We start from the raw sequence: 22,236 nt of genomic DNA on the forward strand, positions 1-22,236 counted from the left end.
CACACATGCATGCGCTCGTGTACGGAGGCCCACAGTGGAAATAAGTCTGCTACTTACTGTGGTTTCTATCCTTAAACCCAACGCTCCATGGTTTTATCCTGTGCTTCAGCTCCTCTCTCCACATGCTTTTATTTAAATTTAAACATCCGTATCTGCTATTATCTCATTACAAATATGCATATACATATAAACACTGTAAATGTATAGTGAAGAGCCCAACTTCAGTACTTGCACAGCTCAGGGACACCACACAGAAAAGCAAAAAAAAAGTAAAAAAAAGTAAAGAAAAAGCAGTAGTGGAGGTTAGTGTGGGCAGGTGAGAAGTAGTAAAAGATCTCTTGTAAAAGATTCCACTATAGGGGAGTGGAAACTTTCTTTCACTCTTTCTGATGTTGCTCTAACCTTCAATAGACATCTCATGGTGAGAACTATCCTTATAAAAGCTCAAGTCCAAAGAAAAGACAATATGAGGTGCACGCATGACAGAAATGCATCTGGGAGACGTAAAGAAAGAGAGAGACGTGATGTGGACCATATTGAATATAAAATACCTTTTACTGGTCGGTGCCGTGGCTGTGATATCACACAGACAAAGCGAAATCAGTTGTTTAATACTGTGTCTTTTGGCACCATTAACGCGACACCAGATCTGGAATACTAATGTTCCCCTCTCTGCTGCCCTCAGCATCTCTTCACGTTTGAGTTCCTGAGGTGCGAAGGAAGTGGAAGAGGACGAGCGAGATGATTAAATGGATGATTCATTTGAGAAAACAAATATCTGTAGCCGCACTGTCTTTGACCCCCAAAGAGGAAAATAAATAGTGTGGAGTGAGCTGGGACGCAGACACAACACCAGAGGAGCAGAGTCAGCCAGATAACAGCTCCGAGGCTGCTGCTACAGCGCTCACACATGCACACACAAACAACAACTAAAAGTCAAGCCACAGGACTGCAAAAAAGAAAAGACAACAAAGCACTCTGAAGTACGCCGCTAGGATCACTCATATCTTTCACCACACTCAGACATAAACTCGGTCGGTCAGAGTGGAAAATCTTAGTCACACCCAACTGCGACTTCAAATCTAAAATCTATTCCTCTGTAAATCCGAAATGACAGAAACTGATACACTGGGAAACAAGCCCTCACACCGCCCTTCACCCCTAACTTATTGACCACCTGCTGTCCCAAACTGCAGGACCCCTCCCAAAGCAAATACGAGGTAGAGAAACACAGGAAGCATGTTAATTTACACCAACTTAACTCAATGTGTCATGAAATTAGATTAGTGTGACCTAATGAACTGTGGAGAAGCTCAGGATCACCTGCCGCCTGCAGAGCGTACGTGCTACAGCGACTTTGCATGCGGCTGAGTTTGTTCCTTCCACTTTTAAAGTCAAAGCGTGGGAGAGAAATGGAGGGCTGAGGCAAGAAGAGATGAGACGGCGACAAAATGGATGCTCAGACGGAGATACGGGGAGGACGTCTGGACGGCAGATACGTTTGATACGAAGCACAAAGCAGAGGCAGCACAGGAGAGCTGGAACAGTGAGATAGGCGGGAAAAGAAAGGGACAGAAAAAGTGTGCATGCATGTGGTTCTGTCTGTGTTCTGTATGGAGGATCCTGTGCCTGCAGCTGTTTGATATCGGTGTATTCCACAGACTAGAGGAGCTATCTCGACTGTTTTCATCCTCAAGCTGAAGACGTCCAACTTGTGAGTTTCTGACTGGTGAGAGAAACTCTCAAACTTTGCATTTTACTAGTGTTTCCATTGCAGACAAGATAAATCTGTAAATATTGATGAATTCTTGCCTCAGAAGTGCAAAAATATAATAGTGTGGTCTGAAAATTAAGCAATTAGTCCCACAACTCTTCCACAGTTTGGGTGAGTGATTAGTCAATTAAGATTTCATAGATCCAAAATGTCCAACATTAGATTTTTCCAAGATTTGCTGCTTCATTCTGCTTTAAATTGCAGAGAAAAACAACAAAAAAAATGCAGCCGTCATCTTCAACTGCTTGATGAATAATAAAAATAACTGTCGGTTTCAACCCAGTTATTCCTTAAGAAGAAAAAGTGGGGTGACGCATGAGAGCACTTAGATAATATACACATGGTTGTTATTTTTCAAAAAGTCAATGGTGCATAAATTGAATTGAGGGGACATTTTATCACATTTTGACTTGTCTTTGTTTGATTTTGTTTTTCTTAGGACTGCTTTTATAACCCCTTGGGTGTCACTGCTCGAGGGAAAGAGAATAAAATGCCTGTTTTGGGGCTTCTTGCTCTGGTGTCATGCTGAGCAACAACAACAAGCAGCACAGCACAAAGAAGGAATTATTTTCCATACTTGATGGAGCAGCCATGAGGGTAAAAGCCCATGAGACATGAGGTAGAAAACAACAAAAAAAAAAAGGAAAAGAATGGAAAGTGAGATACTCACTACCAGATGAAATGAAGAAATGGAAGAGAAAGCAGTTGGACTAGAGAGAGACGGGAGTGCAAGAAGAAAAGCCCTCACTGCCATATGGTACAGAGTATTGGGCTTAATGAGGCATGAGGCCATCCCCTCCACAGAGGCATCAGCCAGTTAGATCACACATGAATGAATACTCTGATAGGTTAAAAACACAGCATATGCCAGCAACTTGTGCTTTTGGACCAAACTACTGCTTTTGAAAAGAAAAAAAAAGAATTCCACCAAAGAGATGAAAAATGTTCCAGCGGCTAAACATTGTGAAGCTGATTATCACTGAAAATACTCTAACAGAAAGAAATATTGGCAGCAAGGCCCCGCTGTCAACTGGTGCCTCGAAAAAAAAAAGACCAGGTTTGAACTATTGGGTTACATCGTTCCAGTCTTGGTAGATTTTCAGCACCTGTGATTACTGGGGCAAATATGTTTTATAAGTTTTGTTCCAACTGATACAGAAATTCTGAGAACTGGATACCTGATCCAAGAATAGCTTCTACTGAACTGAATGAAAAGCTCCTGCTTGGTTACCTGACAGGGCAGCTGGATTCTTACAAGATTTCATGAACCGCGAGATCATGTGAGAATCAATCTTTCCAGGCTATGCAATTGTGGCTGATCCACAGTCTGTCAGACCAATCAGCAGACTTGTTGAAGAACAACTGGCAGCTATGGGGCATGTCCTGGTTGTTTTAGCTTATAATAGATGGTGAGGAGCAGATAGTTCATCCAGTCACCTGCCAAGTACTGAAAGTGTTCTTTCCCAGATTCCATAGAGCACTTCTTAGATGGTTCCTTCTAATAAATCATCTACCCCATCAGGCTGCTTGCCTGGAGCATCAGGCAAAAGTGATCTCTTAGTATCACAGTACTGTTTACTTTCAGTATTGTCACTGTCTTGTGCTGAAGAAAAGAACTGCAGAATGCTAGCTGCTTTTCTTTGCCTTTATAAAACAGTTGTGGCCTTCACACAGCAGGATTGATGCGGTCTCTGACTTTAGAAAGTTTCAGCTGTGGGCAGTTTACACAGGTAATGGATAATAACCCTAATAATGAAAACATATTTTACTTTACTTAGTCGATAAGTTGCTGTTGATAGTTGGGTCTGATGTGTCTTTTCTTATGTAGCAGGGATGTCATTGTTTCCCAAAGTAAACCTCAAATAATGCAATGAATAATCACAGTTTTTTCTCAATATTCATTTAAAGGGTTGCTCCAACAAAAACATACATGAAGTACACAAATAAAATAAGATAAAAATGAGAATTCTTCTCCCTGTTGACATCTGTCTGCTAGATATTTGGATTTAAGTTGAGACATTTGCTATGAAGCTGAATGGAATTTACTTTGCGGCATCATCACAATGTTAAAAAAATTTTTTTAGAAATTCAACACCACCTGACCCAATGTGTGGCCCATGGCTTTCAATGAAAGTACTGTCTACTGAGGAAACAGTTCCTATGGAAACTGTCTGCAGTAAAGTCTGCAGACCTCAAGGGCTCCCCTTCATCACAAATCCCAGTTCAACCCCAGTGCATTAGTGGTTCCCCTGTTGGGTCCGCCCGTATGTTCCCACCCCATAGACTCTCCATTTCAATGGCATCATGTAAATAAAAGTCTTTTCTGGGATCTGTGGAGGTTTAATAAAATCCTTCATGGATTAAAAATTCATAAAAGTAAGAATAAAAATCAGCCTTGTGAAGGTGACGTCTTCAGATGGGAAAATGCTTTTTGGGACACTTGTTGGGCCCATAGGCATGCTGAATGTCTGTAGAAAACTTCAAGGCAATCCATCCAATATGTGCATATTTTGTCAACGCCAAACTGGTGGATGGACACAGACATTCAACAGAGCAACACTGCCATCCACACGGCGATGATAGCAGCTGTGTTTATGAGAAAATCCAAAGAATTAACCCTAAAATGTATAAAATACACAAATATACCCATTTTTAGACCTAAAAACACATTACCACCATAATGTTAACAAACAAAGCCCACCTTATTATGTATAAAGTTTATGGGCGCAAGCACAAAACCAAAATGGATTATCTTCATGGCACCTAATCCTCCAGTAGCTAACAGGTGATGAATTCACAGCGAGTGTTGATGGATGTTATGAGAATAGTTCACATAGCAGACACCCCATCCTGATCCCTCGTCACACACATCCTGTCAGCATCGCCAGCAGCTGAGAGACGTACGAGTTGGTGAGAGAGAGAAGGAGAAAGAGACAGAAATACTGCAGCAGAGAGTAAGCGTGTCTGAACAGAGGCCAGCTGTTAACAGCGTGAAACGATTCACCAAATTTTCAATCACACTGGTGTCGGTGTGTGAACCCACCCGTCGGTTTTCACCTGTTGCATGCAGCTAAGGCATGTGGTGACAGTGATTGCAGCAACTTATAGCCGACCCTCACTCAGCTATTGATTCAAGCAAATTAAACCCTGTGACAGATTAATTAAAACACACAAAATAAAGTTTCAACAGACGAGGGCCGCGCTAAGGCACAGCTGCCACGGTACGAGAACAAGAAGGAGGGAAGACATCAAGTGGACAATAAATTTCATTCTCCTCCCACTGTTTCAAGCTTAATAAAAACTAGAGTGTGTGTGTTGTGAATCTGGGCTGGAGAGAAGTGTGTGAGATCCAAGTGGAAGCTGTGGTTTGTTCTGGCTCTGGTTTCTACGGGGGCCAGGTTCAGCACGACACCAGCAGAAGGCTGGTTCGGTATTACAGGAAGCTCAAGCTGAAGACCTTCCTGCTTCCAGTGCGTCACCATATGTCTCCAGCTCTATTGCTATTGGTTTAACAAATACGATTAGTCTCAGAGTGCACGAGTGTGTATGTTTTAAATGTGATTAGTATTTCCTTATAGAGGCCGTATAGACTTCAGCCACGGGGTCCCCGATTTTGAACTTCAAACTCAAAGGGCTGATTGCTCTGACAGACAGACGTGCTGTGTTTGCCTAAGTGGTTTTGAAGGAGGTTCAGACGGACCAACTCCACCTGTCAAAAGAAAACCCGGCTCCTTCCTATATGCTCGTTCTCTGTTTCAGTCACCTTCACACCATGCTCACATGCTCTTACGTGACTTTCCTACCAGCAAGGCTTGCTCAGTAGGTGAGATAGTCTGTCAGTCAAAAAATGTGGTGCAGAGCAAGATATCGGCACATGTGACTGGGAAATTAAATCACCACCATCTGGTAAAAACTTTTCCATGACCAGCAATTTGGTGCATGACAGACTTTCTCAAAAAATATATGGCCTTCAAATGGGGAACTCTGATTTTATAAACAGCGTCCTGAATTGAACACATCTGTGCTCCCCAGAGGATGAACCATTTGTTTTTTTGGATGCATTTTCCTTGAAATATTCTTTCACGTGTCAGGACATCTCTATTTGGGAGTTATATCATAATCTACAGCCCATTCATGATATTGTTGGATAAACCTCCTGCAGCTCCTATTTAATAGCACCATCCTCATCAAAAACTATTTCATCCTTAGCCAAAGTGAGGATGTACAGGATTTTCATGATCAAAGTTGTTAGATCCAGCAGCTGACAGTGTCCTAAGGGGGCTCAGTCCTAGAACATGCCAATCCATGCTCTCGGGTGCATCTAAATGATATGGAGAGGACAAGTAAAGACACAAATAGGGCCAGTGATAACTCTTTTAAGGTCCACAGTAGGCCAACACCACTGTGGCCTTCTTTGACAGAGGTCCAGCCGGAGGTATAGTCCTATATATATTCTGTGATAACTTACCACAGATGAGGTACTTAGCTGATCCTAAGGAAGAGGTGTTCACTGTCTGCTGGCCTAATCTTATTGACTCGGTGGAGCCATGAATGCTAAATGTCACTGTTGAGCTTTGCAACTATTATACCTGCTTCCAACTGAGCCGCCCCATTGTGACTGTAGTTTAAAAAAACATCTTCCCCGATGCTTAGATCCTGCAGGGGGCTCAACTTAAACCCAGCAGGTCACCGGTCCTGCAATACATTGATGGAAACCCTGATACTTAGCAAAATCATGAGTATGTTTCTCTTTCTGTCCCGTATTTTCTACTGTGTGGGATAAAGAAACTAGCATCTTCTATGTGCAGCTTACAGGTTGCACTCCTGCTTCAGCTTCTTTCCCTTCCTTACTTTCGTCAATTCTTGAAAATTACTCACTTTTAAAGCACTATTACTATAGTCCAGCTAGAGACATTGCAGCACTGTTGCACCGTTCTGCTGCAGTGTCAATAAGCTATTCCCCATCTCTTTGTACGTCTCCCAGAAGTGCACATCTGCGTGTCTGTCTAGATGATTGAGTGTTGTTTAACAGGCTTGACCAGGAAACCACATGCTGAACATCACAGGGGAGATGCATCACCTGCTGAAAGTGAGGTCTTGGCTTCAATAGTGTACACAAGTACACACACAGATGTATGGCAGTCAGACATGCACATGTACAGATAGGCACGCAAATATTTCTCTCACTACCTCAACTAATGGCCCCTTTTGTCAAGGTCTTTTCATAGTGTATTAATTTTGACTTTTATTAGATCTGGACTGCTGTATTCGCTAATCAGAGTTTCTTCTTGCGTGCAGCTTCTAGCTTGACCAGAGCGTGCGTGTCACTGCTGGTGAGATTAGCAGTGCTTTTCCAGAATCCAGGTTATGCTGAAAGTCAGCATGTCATTGGATTTGACAGAGACTCTGCAAAGCACAACCCACACAGGATAGAAACAAATGCTTAGACTCTGAAAAGTAGAGATTATCACCAAGAAAAGAAGCAGGAGATTTGAAGGTAACCATATTAACTCTAACAATGGCAGGTGATTTCTGTGATTTTCACATGCAAATAAGAGCTTTTAAGCAACGAAGAGGCGCCACTCTAAATATGCCACTGGCCACAATTCATGCCTTTCTCATGACCTTTACCTTCTCAGGTCATAACCCCGATTCCGATGGATGTGCAGGCCTTACATGGCCGCACACACATTCATACCGACAGGCACTATAACCTCTCATGCCTGGGAAATACTTTAAGGAAGCGGGGGAAGAGGAAAGCAGGGAAACTAAGAAATAAATAACCCCTTTGTGTCGTGGCTACATAAACAGTGCAGCACATTACAGATTACCACAGTGGCCAAACTGATAAGACGCTTCCTACACACTGCATGTGTAAGTGTGTGTATGTGTAAGTGAAGAGTGAGAGAAAGCAAGAGACTTATTGAGAAAGATATAGAGAAAGAAACAAAAACGGAGCACAGAAGAAAACAGACATCGGGAAATGAGTAAAAAGAGAACAGAGTAATGAAAAACACAAAATCTGGAGAATAGAAAATGCATACATGTCCTACATACATGTCGTCTGATAACATATTTCCTTGTTTAGATATTAAACATTGGCTGATTTCCCTCCATTTAGTTAAACGAGTGTCTAAACTCTAACCCGAGCCAGCCAGGCCAGTGTAATAATTCTAAAATCCAAATAGTGATTGTTATCTATTGTAAATATTGGTACAATTCTGAGAACATTCTGCCGGCGTCTCGACTCTGTCAGGAACGTGACAAAATCTCACAACCGGTTCATCGGTGCCAAATAACATCACACAAAAATGTAAACTGAGTCCTGCTGGAAGAAATGACCCAATTCTTAAATTTGTCATTAACTGACAGAGACAAACACCAAATGCTCCACAATCCCCATAGTTGTTTGGCAGTCAAATTGAGGACACAGAACAAATAATGGAACACGATCCATTAAGCCGTAATGTCAGGTCTAACATCATTTATGTGTGTGTCCTATCCGAGTGGCCACATATTCCGTTGACGAATAAAAAAGTTTTACACCAACTACCATTATACTGCAAATCACAACCTTTGTGGGGAGACTCTCGCCTGGAGAATCTTGGCTCGGTCGGAGCAGGCCTTGAGGAACGTGCCGGAATGAGCAAATCAAGCCTTATTCACTCACTCTGGCATACTGGAAAACCACCCGTGATGCCTGGCATGGGATTACTGCTGTACCTAGTGCCAGAATAACTGCCGGCTAGGATTAGAAAAACGACTAACAGTTGATTACAACTGTAGCAACAACTGGAATGGAGGTCCAGAGGGTTCATTTGGTTGGTTGAGGGATGTAATAATTCAACAGAGCAGGCTAACTGGGAGTAAATTACAGGGTTCAGACAGACAATACCACATACAATTTCTGATTATAAACACACTGAAGGTTTGCATCGTGTCTTTTCTCAATCCTTCCACGGGCCAATCCGTTTTCTTTCTCGATCTTATTTCATTTGCATCTCATCACTACTCCTACTACTGCCTTCCTTCACTTCCCTGCGTCTTCCCTAAGGAGCACACCCATATGCCAGTTTCCACAGAATACCAAGCAGCCACCTCTTCCAAATACACGTTTTGTGAGCCTGGAAGAATGTGAAATTCAACTATTTATCTGCTTCCAGTTTGGCTGGTATAATTAGGGGTCCGGATCCTTTTATGGGGGCGACACTACAAGTTTTAGTTCTAGTAGCAGGATTTCATATAAATAAAAATAAAAAATAAAAATACTGAGAGAGAAATCCTTCTTTTATTTTTTACACTATTTTCACATCACATCAGAGGCGGTAAACCCAGCCTGTAAAAACAGTTGGTCTAAACGGTGCATGATGCCAAGTTAAGACCTTGCTGGAAGACAAACAGTCAGTCATGCTTTTTCATTTCTCAGGAGAGGACCTCCTTTCTAGCAGAGCTGCTGGAATCAAGATAAAAGTAAGACACCCGAGCTGCAGCAAGGCAGTGTGCCGGTACCGAGGGCTCACCCTATGCTGCTGGCTTGGTTACCATGGCAACCCTATGAGGTGAGAGAGAGGACAGCATAACGGAGCAAATCTACTCACAGTAACTTCAGGAATTCAGGTGAAGTTTGACTCCCTGCCTTTCTCCCTCTGTATCTTTTTTTTTTCTTACCTTTAGAAATATTTTCCCTCTAAATGAACACATTGAATGGTTGAACTGCTCTCATAGCCCAGACTTTATGAATCACATCACAATGTGTCAGTGCTTCCAAATGCGCCATCTATTTCTGAAATACAACTTTAAGACCGCTTTTCATTTCAGACATGACTTTGATTTCCAGACCACTTTATATTGATGTATAAATCAGGTTTTTGCCAGGGGAGTAATCAGAGAGGGCTTAAGGGGAGGGTGTGAGTGAAAAGAGAGAGTGAATAAAGAGATGAGAGGACAAGGCAGACAGTGAAAACTTGGTTTTGGCTGCATAAGTAGGACAGTAGTGTTGTGGCCAATGCGCAGCAAGATTGAGCACCATGAGAATTAACAATGGCAGTTTCCTTACAAAACAAAGATGGATAGAGTGAAAACAGAGAAAAAGAGAAAGACACAAGACGACTAAGTCGGAAAAGGGGCAGCAAGAGAGAGAAGAGAGGAAGAGAGGAAACTTTCTTTGTCAGAGCTTCTCTTACCTCTAAGAAGCAGGTCCCAGCAGGGGTGTTTTCTTTGATGGAAGTATTATAGAAGCTGCTGGAGAACACAGGCGTGTTATCATTAACATCTTGTAGCACAATGTCCACCTTTGCTGTGGATGACAAAGGTGGACGGCCGCCATCTATTGCAATGACAGTCACACTCGGTGCCGGCTCTGATTCAAAATCCAGAGCGGTTGCAGTGGTAATGATTCCTGTAACTGGGTCGATCGAAAACCAGTCAGAGTGGGAGTTTTTGCCCTTTAGTAGGCTGTATCGCACATCCCCATTGGGGCCCTGGTCTTTGTCCCTGGCAGTAACTTGAAGAACAAAGGATCCAGGATATACAACCTCAGGTATGGTCTGTCTATAGGCCTGCTGGTCAAACAGAGGCGGGTTGTCATTGACATCAATCACCTGGATGGTGAACGAGGACTCTGCCCTTAGGGGAGGCGTGCCAGAGTCAGTAGCCATAACTCTGAGGTCATACGAATCTCTCTCCTCTCTGTCCAAGACCTGGTCGACATATATCAGGTAAATGATGCTGTCCTTGGTTGTAAGAGCAAACTTCCCATCACCTCCTTCAAGGGACACGTTAACGTTGGCATACTCTCCATAGTCCGGATCAGTGACAGATATCCGAGCCACATACTGGCCTGGTTGGGCTCCTTCTGAGATTCTTGGAGAGCCATCCTCACTGAGGAAGATGATGGTCATGGTGGGCTGATTGTCATTGTAGTCACGGACATGAATAGTCACAAATGCGTTGGTCACCTGGAAAACAGTTCAAGATCCATGTTATCCAATGCTATAATCAATTTGTGTCACAGAAGAGTACAAGACCACAGCTATTGCAGAGATCTGTTCATGTACTCGAATAACAGACAAATTAAAAGCGGAGAGTCAAAGGGTCTGCAAAACACTGAAATATTCTCTCAAAACTACAAATGCGAACATCACAGTGGCACTAAAGGAAAACTCTCTAAAATCATAAGGATCTATTATCTGGGAACCATGAGATTCATTTAAACCAGTAAGCAATCCACCACTTAGATGGTTTAGTCCACAATGAATAAAATTGTGAATGCCCTGGTTCCTCTTACCAGAGAGGAAAATATCAAGACATCACCAAAGTCATTAAGATTGATCCTCATGGCAACGTAAACATATGTACCACGTGTTGGCATGGCAGTTCATCAATTAGCTGTCAAGACATTTGACTTAAAGGAAAAAATGCAAACCTAAGGGTGGCAGATAGTCAGTGGATAAACAAGTCCATCCTCTGTAACCATGAATATTTGAGCTAAATTCATTTTTATCTCACAGTTTTAGATATTTTAAAGTCTGCACCACAGTGGCACCCCCACTGATATATATATATATCACTAACATCACCAAGAATAATGTATAAAAGTTGTATGTAATACAACGTGCAAGCTTGAAAGAAACAACTAATGTGTAATTTCACCATGATGAGTCAATAACAACCAGGCAACAGAATAAAATCTGTTTCTTTTTGTCTGTATATCGGCACACGCACAAAGCGTGTGGGTCACACTGACCATAAATTCACTACAAACATTCTATAGCACACCACTGTGCCTACATTTTGAACCAAAGGTTTAAACACCAAACTATATGTTTCCATATGCTATGAATTATTACAAAAGAATTGTGCCTTGTACTTGATGCACTTTAATGAAAAGCCATAATGGAATTACCTCAGGGTGGCTGGCATTGTCCCTGGCCTGGACCACCAGTTCATGGACTCTCTTCAGCTCATAGTCCAGGGGTCTATTCAGGGTGATGACCCCTGACTTTAAATCGATGACAAAGTAGCGGTCAGGGTCACTCTGACGACGGTTGATTTCATAAAGCACCAGACCATTATCACCTTCATCCTCATCTGTCGCAAAGACCTGCAAAGAAAAGACGAGTCAAATACCAAAATAAAATTCTGAATCTAGAGCAAAGAACTATCATTTTAGTAAAAACCAAAATAATGGCAAGACTGGAGCTAACCTGTAGGATACTGCTTCCTTGTGGGAGACTTTCAGAGATAATAGCGTGGTATCTGCTCTGATTAAAGGCCGGTGCGTGATCATTGATGTCCGTCACTGTCACTTCCAGGGTCATAGATCCCATCCTTCTAGGTGAGCCTCCATCAAAGGCCTCTATGACCAGGGTATAGGAAGAGCGTTTCTCCCTGTCCAGCAGTCCACTGACCACTAGGTCGAGATAAAGAACCTTGTTAGCAGCTCTCTTAGTCTCAAGTGTGAACGTCTGGCCCACGTTGCCCTCCCGAATAGCGTAGCCTTGGGTGGTCAGCTGGTCCTTGTCCGCATCAGTCGCAGGTTCCAGGGAAAATTTTGTTCCCACTGCTGTGTGCTCAGGGATCTTGAGAACAGCTTTCTTTTTGGGGAACGCAGGTGCATGGTCATTAATATCATTGACAATGATTGATACCTCAATGGTGGTGCCTGTCATTGTCACAGCGATGAAGTTGTAGTGGTCCCTCTCCTCCCGATCCAGACGGCGTGCGGTGGTAATAATGCCTGTGGTCTCATCAATATTGAGGTCGCTACCAACACCTGTGCCTTCATGGTCTGAGATGAAGTAAAGACTTGCAGTTTCGCCAGGCGGTAACCCGGCGCTAATGTCACCAACAATGGTCCCTGCCGGCTGCTCCTCATCGAGCTGGAGCTCCAGTGCACCGAGAACAGTTGTTGACTGAACTAGGACAAGGATCACATAGAAATAAAAGAGTGGCTTATGTTGCCAAAGAGCTGAGTACACGCAGGGTCCACTGACCCAGGCCCTCCGTCTTGACCCTTTACTTGTTATCGGCATGGCTGGGTTCTGCTACGCCTAGAAGGAAAAAATGAGAGAGAGAGAAAAAGAAAAATTTCAGCCAGAGTAAAGACTCCCTCGAAGTACAGATGTATTTTATGATATGTGAATTGAGCAACTGAACAGCCTTTGTCATTCTCTGTTTGAAAACATCTTGAAAATTCACTTAGTTCTCTTAGCGCAAAATGAAAACAAAACGTTTTTTCAAAGTGGAATGTGTAAATCCTTGCATGACAACGTGTTAACACTTTTAAAGTCCAGAACCTATATTGAAGACACTGCCTGATGAATTTTAGCTTTTTATCCCATAAAATGGATACATCTAACATTTTGGAAAGAACTCTTCAGCTGGATCAGGAAGCTTTGAAAAAGCATGAAAATTGAAGTCTAAGTCTGTCCAGGATCCACACTGGCTTGAACCACGTTGAGAACAGACTCATAAACTATATTTATCTCAAGGATAACAATTTTTATTCACTGGGTGAGAACATCTTAAAGTGTCCAGAGCATCACACACTATAATCACGAGGAAAAGCACATTAAAGACACTGGAATGGGCATTAAGACCTTTTGTAAGTTTCTTTTTTATCCAACACAGATCCCAATAGCAAATGCCTACACACGCACACATGCGCAAACACATGGAATGCATGGGAAAGTAAGCCTATAGCTGCTTCAGCAGAACCTTTATGGGGAAAAGCAGTCATTTAAGACCGTAAGCTTAGTAAGCCTTTATGTTCCCAAACTCTAAATCATGCAGATATCCATAAAGATAATATCCTCCTCATGCTAATGCTAAATCAATCTTATCAGTCATATTCTGTATCTAATTGTGAACAGATCCTGCAACTTTCCACAAAGTCCTCCATCAGAGTCGACACTTCTTGCCAAAAAGTGTTTATTATGGTTTGCCTGGTGCGCTAGAAGGTTGGATATGCCTCATTTTATGGCACATTGACTGCAAGAAAGTTAATCACAATAGTTTAAAAGCCTATCTAAAACTCACCTGACACTGTCTGAGTTACCCTGCAGTAAAGCCACCATCTGGAACTTCCAGCAAGTTAAAACAAACACCAATAATTATTTCAAAATGTCAATTGACCCGGCTGTGACTCACATACTTTAGCACACGACCATAAAATTCTGAAAATACACTCACAACTGTTCGGCCGAGTTTAGCTGAACTCTCACGAGATAGATGCTCATTTTACCTCTTGATGAGGTTGACAAATATTTAGATTACTTTCAAAATGAGACCAGTTGTTTATGTGTGTTCCTCTAGTATTTATGGGGAAAGATTTATCGAGCGAATAACTCTTCAAAACATCCTGCGATGAGGAGAGCCATCCAGCCCTGACGCAAGACATTCGTCACACTTTGAGACCCGAGAGTCTTCGGCATTGACCTGAACATTAATATCTAAACTTTCTGGAAGGTGAATGAGTCCTGCCTCTGCTAGCTAATGCTTGGTGCAAATTATCAAAACGATTAATGTGTAAAACAGGCAAAAGACCAGTAGCAGACAGGAGGCAAGTCAGTGGCGGGTGTTGGCCCTTGCTGGCCAGCCATATTCACCCAGACAATCACTCCCAAAGTGCATGTATAATCTGGACAGTTAACTTTAGGAATGTCTTCCACCTCTAGAGGAAAAGCCAGCCTGCTGCCGGCTGCAGTATTTGCACATACGTTCAACTGAAGCATTCATACACATACAAAAGACCATAGACTGACCGTCTTGCAAGTCAATGGAAAGACTGACTACTATTCCAGAGAAGTTAGAAAAACAGCATATTTCTAACAGACAATAGTTCATCAGAGTGAGGCAGTGGAAGCATAATCACTGAATTTGTCATCTCAGCTGAATATAATTCAGATTTACTAATTTAGCATTTTTTTAAACATACAACACTTTATTTTTTCATTGAGATGATACCACTGCCATTAATTGGAGATGTAGCAGGCCCTTTAAGTCTTATTTGAGTATACATAGCACACAAAAAACTATGCAAACACTATTTAGTTTTTCATGAATCCTCCTGCTTTCGTCCACGTCGCCAGTCTTTCTGCTGACCCTGACCTCCTGCGGTAGTTTATGAGGCCTCCGAGGAGGAGAGATTAATAAAGGCTATGGCTCCACAGGGAAAGCGAGAGGGACACTGATATTGGCCCCTCTGATACGGTCACTGACCTCTACATCTGGTCCAGACGGCTGCTCTGGACAGTTGCTGCACTCCTACACAAAGAGGGAGAGCAGAGCTAAGACTGAGCACATGTCTGCACACACAAACATACACACACCCTGCTTTTGCTGTGTTTGCTGTGTAGTCCAAGTCAGTGTTTGTGTCTGCTGGATTGTCTGTCTTGAGCAAAGAGTGGGAGGAAAAGAGAGAAGAGATAGAAGTTGAAAGGAGAGGTCTGAGAGAGACAATTAGGGGTGTGATGATGAAAAGAAGCCTTTCTACAGCTGAGAGGGGAAACTCAGAGTCAGAGCTTGGGCCTTTGGAGACTCACTCTGATGAAATTAAGCCACGGCACTATAATGCAGCCATTGAGAACAAAAAAAGAACAAAGCGGGGAAAATGGAAAGAGTGGATTTGGGACACAATAGAAAAAGTTTTTTTCTGCCGAGTGATTGCACTTGGGTCTGTCTCTTTGTTTTAGCCCTGCGATGGACTGGCAACCTGTGCAGGGTGTACCCCACCTCTCGCCTAACGTCAGCTGGGAAAGGCTCCAGCCCCCTGCGACCCTCTCCAGGATCTGGTATAGCTGATGGATGAATGGATGGATTACAGTTTGCTTTGGCTTGAAAGCCTTTTTGTCTTCAGGGAGCGCAGAGCAGTGGAGACAAAACGTTTGGAGTGAGAAAGAAAGTCAGAAAGGGTGTATTCCAAAGTCTTTTTCATGTCCCCTCTCCCTCATTGCTTAAGTCGAGTGTCAGTGAAAGGTTATATTGATGAACAGATCGCATGGCTGCAATCTGTCACTGTCAATGAGCAGTGGGCCGATGACATCATCCTTTCCTTTGACATGTGCTGTAATACACTTGTGTTTACCCTGGAAAACACAAGATGATGAGGAATAAAGAGGGCAAGGGCTAAAATATAGCTCATGCTGAAAGTATACTGGCTTTAACACAGTGGAGTAAAAGGATATCCACCTGATTCACTCCCTCTAGTGGCTCTTCAAAGCAGCCTGCTAATTGTGACAAATTATGACTTTAGTGGTTTTAGGTGTTTTAAAACCAGTTCTGTATGTAAAAACATATCCAAGAAACAACAAGTTTCAACCTGTCTGTGTGGTTACATGGATTTTCATGGCACGTGCACGCAAACAGTGACATCATCTCTGTGCGACCACATTGACGGACAGGGCAGACCCGGAGGGCTCCATGCAGTCTCAGCCACATTATATCTGGCATTGCACCCCCATAATCTGCCTCTGCTGTATGCAAGCCTCAAAGCCTCAAATACACGATCCTCCACTCTTAAGTGCTGTTACCAAATAATAGAATACCATAGTGTTTTCTATACGTGGCCATCGAAAGCAGTACAGTCTGTGTACGAGGATGTTCATGCTATTGAATCTCAGTTAGCTTTTCCTCACGCAGTGCCATCTCCCTATCCCTCACACATTCACTCCTCCTCCTTCCCTCTGTCCATTGCTCTCTAATGGATTTAGCAGATCCTGTTGGGCACGCCATCGCAAGCCACAGCCAAGCTAAACAGGACCCAAAGTCACGAAGTTCCGAGCAAAGAAATGGCCATTCCACCTCTATCTCTGCCATGTTTCTTGTGCTTTGATGGAACAACACAAAGTTGCATTCAACTCGTTCCTCAGTGGTTGAGAGGTCTGGCATTGCCTGGAGATACTTGGCAGCCGCTCATTTAGTCCTGCAACGGCTTCTGTGTCACCCAGAACAAACATTGGCCAGACCTTGTGATTGACAGTCAAGACAGACGGGGGGAAAAGAATAAAGGGAAAGGCTTCTCATGTCGAAAGTTGATTTATGTTGGAATTTTCACATCTTGCAACAACTTCCTTACAATCCATGCCGTGCGATGTGCTGCGTACGGTGTTGAGATATGAGATTGTTATAGTTTTAGTGCCATTTAAAAGTGAAAAAAAAACAGTTTCTCAGCAAGTGTACAATTACAGTTAAATGGCTAAGAATGAAAGGGTAGGTCAGGTTGTGGTTAAAGAGGCTGCAGCAGTCTGCGGCGGTAAAAGAGCTTTGTTAGAAGAAGAGGGAGGGCTGAGTCTGGTGGGGGGGCATAGGACAGATTAATGCTTTGCATCTCAGTTTTCATGTCGTTCGGGTTGTGTGTGTGTTTAGGGGGACGACAACTATGACCCTGTCTCCCCTTGAGTTACTTTTCCCTGGATGTCTGGATATAGACGTCCCCACTTCTAATGCCAGCTGTCACCAGCACTGTGAGCATGTGTGTAAGTGTGTGCCGTCTGTGTGTATGTTTGAGGCCCTATCTATGTACATATACATGGATTTCCTCAGTTCCCCTTTATCTTTTTCTCCATTTAAACAATCCACACTAAAGCTGGATTTCAGTTTTGATTTATTTCCACGACAGAGTCAACCCCCAAACCAATGATTCCAAAGTATTACAGCCACTCAGACAGCCAGACGGCCACTGTCTGGACAGCTACACTGAAATATACATGCATGTGCTGCACCAAAGCGCAATCAATATTAATACTACTACTCATAGTGAGAATTCATGACTGTGTATATAACTGGGCTGCTTCACCCCAAGGGAAGCACATGGCCGTAAAAGCTCTCACAACCTATGAAATGCAACCTCTCTGGTTTGTGGAGACCAGTGGAGTCTAAATAGGAATGTATGAATTAATTATGATGAAGTGAGAACTGATTACTTGGCAGTTCTCCCTACAGCTGTAGATATGGCATCAAGTGTGAACTAAGCCATCCAGTAAATGAGAAAGTAAAGAGAAGTTCTCCTTCTCTAGTTGATCTATCATTACATATTACTTTGTTTTTCAAATACGATCATCATTTGGTTTACTAACTTACTTCTTAAATTTTCTTGCTACCAAACTGCTACTATCTTTCCTAACTATGCCAGTGATTGTTAAAACTGGTACCAAGGAAGTGATTGTCACATTTCTCCGACTTTACATCAACTCTGTGGAAGCTCTTGTTTTTAATTCTGTCCATGAAATGTTGCCCTAGGGTTTTATTTTATTACTTATTTCCTTCATAAATGTCCATGTCGGTGACATCAGTGAGGCTGGGGGTGGGGGATCATGAGACCAGTCAGTTCACAGTGGGACCCTCTGTGCCAGAAACCTACAGAGATTGAATGTTTGAGGCTGAAGTCCAAACTGTGTTTTCATATTTCAGTTTTTGTTTTGCAGACCAGAATGAAGCAGATGACACTATTTCAATCCTTTCATTTACGAAGTGAATGCAAGTTGCGTGTGAACAATTCTTGATCCAATCCAAAGGTACTTGGAGAGTGAAATATGTTTTCATGGTTTGGCTCTACACTCTCATTTGGATGTGAAATCAGGCGATGAAAATGAGGTTGAAGTGCTGACTTGTTGTTTAAATTTTGTTTTATTCTCAACCATGAAAGATCAGCCTTGGTTGTAGATTATGTGTCCTCAGTTTGGGGTTAATGGTATTTAAGATACTGTTCAATAAGATCATTCTATGTTCCATCCTTTTCTTCGCATGCAAGAAAACCACAAATTAGTTCTGCTTGGCAGCTATTGTGTGTCTTAATTCATCTGAGTATTGAGCTACATGGACTATATTTGACAAACTGCACAAGACAAGGACTTATTGGATGAAGTTACTAAATCAGTTCACTGTACTGCTGAACAATAGTGATGTGACGCTGTCATTTTTGCATCTCTCCACCAAAAGTCTTTCTTGATTCCATTGGGATATTAGCCAGGGACAAAAAACAACTGCAGCAGCAGCATGACAACTCAAAGCTGGTGTGATGACTCAGATTTGTTTATTTACTCTCACAGAGGCTGTCAAGCAGGAACACAGATACACACAGTTACAAACTGCATTGGGTCCCCTGCGACAAAACGTCCTAGATTTTACTGGTCGACAGGCCAGAAGGAAAAGAGAATGATACAGTTAAGAAAGAAGGAGCAGAGGAAGAACTGCAACTAGAGATGCAGAGGAAAAGTTTGTTTCTGAATAAGGTTTCTTGAAGAAATACTGCCACTGTGACAGTTAAACTTTGCCTGAGTAAGTGCATGAATGCAGACTCACATGCACAGACATAAATAATGAACCCTGTGGACCATCCATGAGGCAATGGAGCAAGTGAAAACACAGCCGGAGGTGCTTCACTAGCCTCTTAACCTTCAAGGCCAGACTGCCAAGTGAATGCGCGGTGAGTTTTGCACCTCTGATGCACATGTTTGTGTGCATGATCGTTTGCTTTTGAGAGAAAAATGGATCGAGGCTAAGACACACTGATGTAATAAAAAAAAGTCAAAAGGTAAAATCGTTGAAAATGAAACAAAAGAAAAAGGATGGCATGGCGAGACGTCCATGAAGATGAAGCAGCAGCTGCCATCTACCATCACTCAACGCCCCTCCCCATCAGAGCATGTTTAATATCCCACAAGGGCAAGCTGTCGACTTGAACCATATCCATGACTCTGTCAAACATTATTACATCACTGCTGAAACGGAGATAAATACCCTTATAGTGCATCAAGCGAATGGTTTCTCTTTTTGTGATCTTCATTTTGAGTTCTGTCTGCAAGGAGAACGCCAATTCTGTCCTCTGCAGTAAAAAGCAAAACATTGACTGGAAGCAATTAAACATCAGGAAATATTCTTAGTGGTGAATGTGGAAGACATTAAAGTGTACAAACAACTACTTAATGACTCCATTGGTTCCATATTGTTGTAAAACACGTGGCACAATTATCTTAGTGTTTTGGTATTAGCAATTAGAAGACAATGTTCATGTTTGAATGTGTTCACGTGTAGAACTTTAGAGTCTTTGCATTTGGAGGTAAAAGTGATGAAAATCTAACAAAAGCAATCACCAGTTGTCTTCGAGTTCATTACACTGCAATTACATGTTTTGTTTTTAGCAAATTACTCGTTAGATTTATGTGCATTTCATTCCCTAGACTTTTATCTTAATTTTACAGGTTTAACCCCACTCTCATACCAAATAGAATTTTAAATTTAAACCTGTAAAATAAACATTTCACCTTGTGAGGACTGGATTTTTGTTCCAAAAGGGCAGTTGAGTCCCCATATGTGGCACTGCGAACAGACTGCTGTTCTCACATGTGATATATACATTAAAACACACACAGACAGTGTTATATCAGAGGATTTACAGCATTAGTAAATGAACTAAAGAGGAAAAGTTCAAAGAGAAAACACTCAGGTGGTGGCCAAAATAGACTCAGAAGTAGGCAAACCATAGATCCATCTTGTGACATTTACACACACAAGAAACCACACACTTTAATCCCTTTCTGCATTCCATCCAGTAAAATAATCAGTGACATGGCCCGACAGCAAACCAGGCACAAAGTTGTATCAGGTCCGGTTATTGTTCCTGAAAACACATAAATATTAATAAAAGTGATAAGATGTTTTGTTGAAGACTTTGCCAGCTAACAGAACAATTTTTAGGGAGGTGAAAAGAGGTCGGAATCTTCCTCAGACAAATGCTGCAGGCTTTATTTCACTGGCAAAGATGGTGATTTTAGTTCTTCTCTGGCTGAGATATCTGGAAAACTATCAAAATCTGCAATTATTCAATTCTAGCTCTGAACACGGGACAGTGACTTGGCTTATTAGTTATTAAATTCTCCATCAACTCTTGAGTTAGTGGCGCGCCAACAGCTGTTCTCAAAGAAAATGCCTTTGTATCATGTTACTCCATTATATTTCTTGTGGCAAGTGTCGGAATTAAGTCTGACTGTCTTTGTTTTAAATCGCTTTACACAGTTGTTTGGACAGAATGACACAATTAACCTATAATAAAAAGGCAGGCGTGTGTTTGACATGCTTGAAGCTTCAAATTTAAAATATATTTCCCAACTGAGCAATAGCGCTTCATTCTAGAAAAGAAGAATCGCCAGCAAACAGTACAGGAGAACATTTTAGATTCTCCGAAAGGTCACTGCTTTCAAACTCCAAGTTAGGAACCCAAAAACTTTTCTTCCAGCCAACTTTTTTTTCCTCCCTCTTTTTGTTCCACACCACCCACACACATGCGCAGTCTCTGAATCCCTTAACTTGCATAACACGTTGCCTCACCTGAGCCGCGGTGCCTTACACAGCTCTCAACTGGAGCCCAAGTGTTTGAAGTTACCAGAGGCTCAGATCATCTCACTTACTTCATTAAAACACATGAGATACTACACAGACAGGCTTCTCCCTGCGCTCGGCTAGTTCGCCTCAGAGCTTAGACACCTCTCATCCATCAAGCAGCCAGATGGGCAGCGGTTACTACGTTTCATTCATCTCAATTCAGAGCCATTCCCACATTTATCTCGTCATGTGAGTAATGAAATTAATACATCACTTCATTCAGATTCATGTGAGCGTAAACGGCACACATGCCTGTAGTGGACGTCTCCTCACTGGGGGAGAATCAATAAGAAGGTCCAAGCAGAAATCTCTCTGCTGGTATGTGGAGGAGCAGACGAGAATAGGGAGCCGAGGAAGCTAATCGGTAAATCGATTAATGGATAGATGGAAAATTATTCAGCAACAATGAAGACATTTAGACAGCAAAAAATGCCAACCGATTTACTGGTACAGTTGGAACACGTCTGAACAGACGGTGAGAGAATAGTAAAAGGAAGAACAAGCAATTTTGTGTAGATTAAATGGTTACTGATTAGTCAAGAAAAAAAATCTAACCACGTTTTTCCTGAGTGGACCAAGGTGCTGCACATATTAACTGTCAGGCAGCAATAAAAATAAGGGCAATCAGCTTGCAAAAAAATGTGAATGAAAAAGAAAAAAACAGTTTGTATAAAATATTAAAATGAGGCAAAACAGGTTAGGTAGATAAAATAGAGAGAAAATATTTAAAATTGAGACCATTAAATACTACCAAAAGCCACTGAAAAGATAAACACCTTCAGATTTTTCTTAAAAATGTCAATGGAGGATGAACTTTGATGGAAATAGTCATTAATTTCACCACTAATGAGACATCACCATCAATTAAGGCCACACACTTGCGTGCACACATGCCTGTGCAGTAATGGACATACTTGTTCCATTCATCTACTGCAAAAACAAAAAACCCTAAATTCAATGATCTCGCCACACATTTGTACTCAGAAGCTAGTGTCACAGGTCCAACCCACAATGGAGAAACACACGGTGGGGAAACTCGAGACAGCAGCAGGCTTTAGAGAACTTCCATCTGCAGCTTCACC

The 22,236-nt window shown here is 42.2% G+C and overlaps 1 protein-coding gene across 1 annotated transcript in view; it reads right to left on the bottom strand.

Annotated features, from left to right (window-relative positions):
- LOC110962029 (protocadherin-16-like) overlaps positions 1–22,236 on the bottom strand; it is an 88,895-nt gene that overhangs the window by 61,848 nt on the left and 4,811 nt on the right. The window contains exons 2-4 of the mRNA XM_022209879.2: positions 11,980–12,825; positions 11,679–11,876; positions 9,958–10,731 (exon numbers count right to left, since the gene is read on the bottom strand). Of these exons, the coding sequence (XP_022065571.2) occupies positions 9,958–10,731; positions 11,679–11,876; positions 11,980–12,807 (1,800 nt within the window). The 5' untranslated portion in view covers positions 12,808–12,825. The remainder of the gene's footprint in view (positions 1–9,957; positions 10,732–11,678; positions 11,877–11,979; positions 12,826–22,236) is intronic.

This window comes from Acanthochromis polyacanthus, chromosome 17 (genome assembly GCF_021347895.1).
Source record: "Acanthochromis polyacanthus isolate Apoly-LR-REF ecotype Palm Island chromosome 17, KAUST_Apoly_ChrSc, whole genome shotgun sequence".
NCBI classification, from domain to species: domain Eukaryota; kingdom Metazoa; phylum Chordata; class Actinopteri; family Pomacentridae; genus Acanthochromis; species Acanthochromis polyacanthus.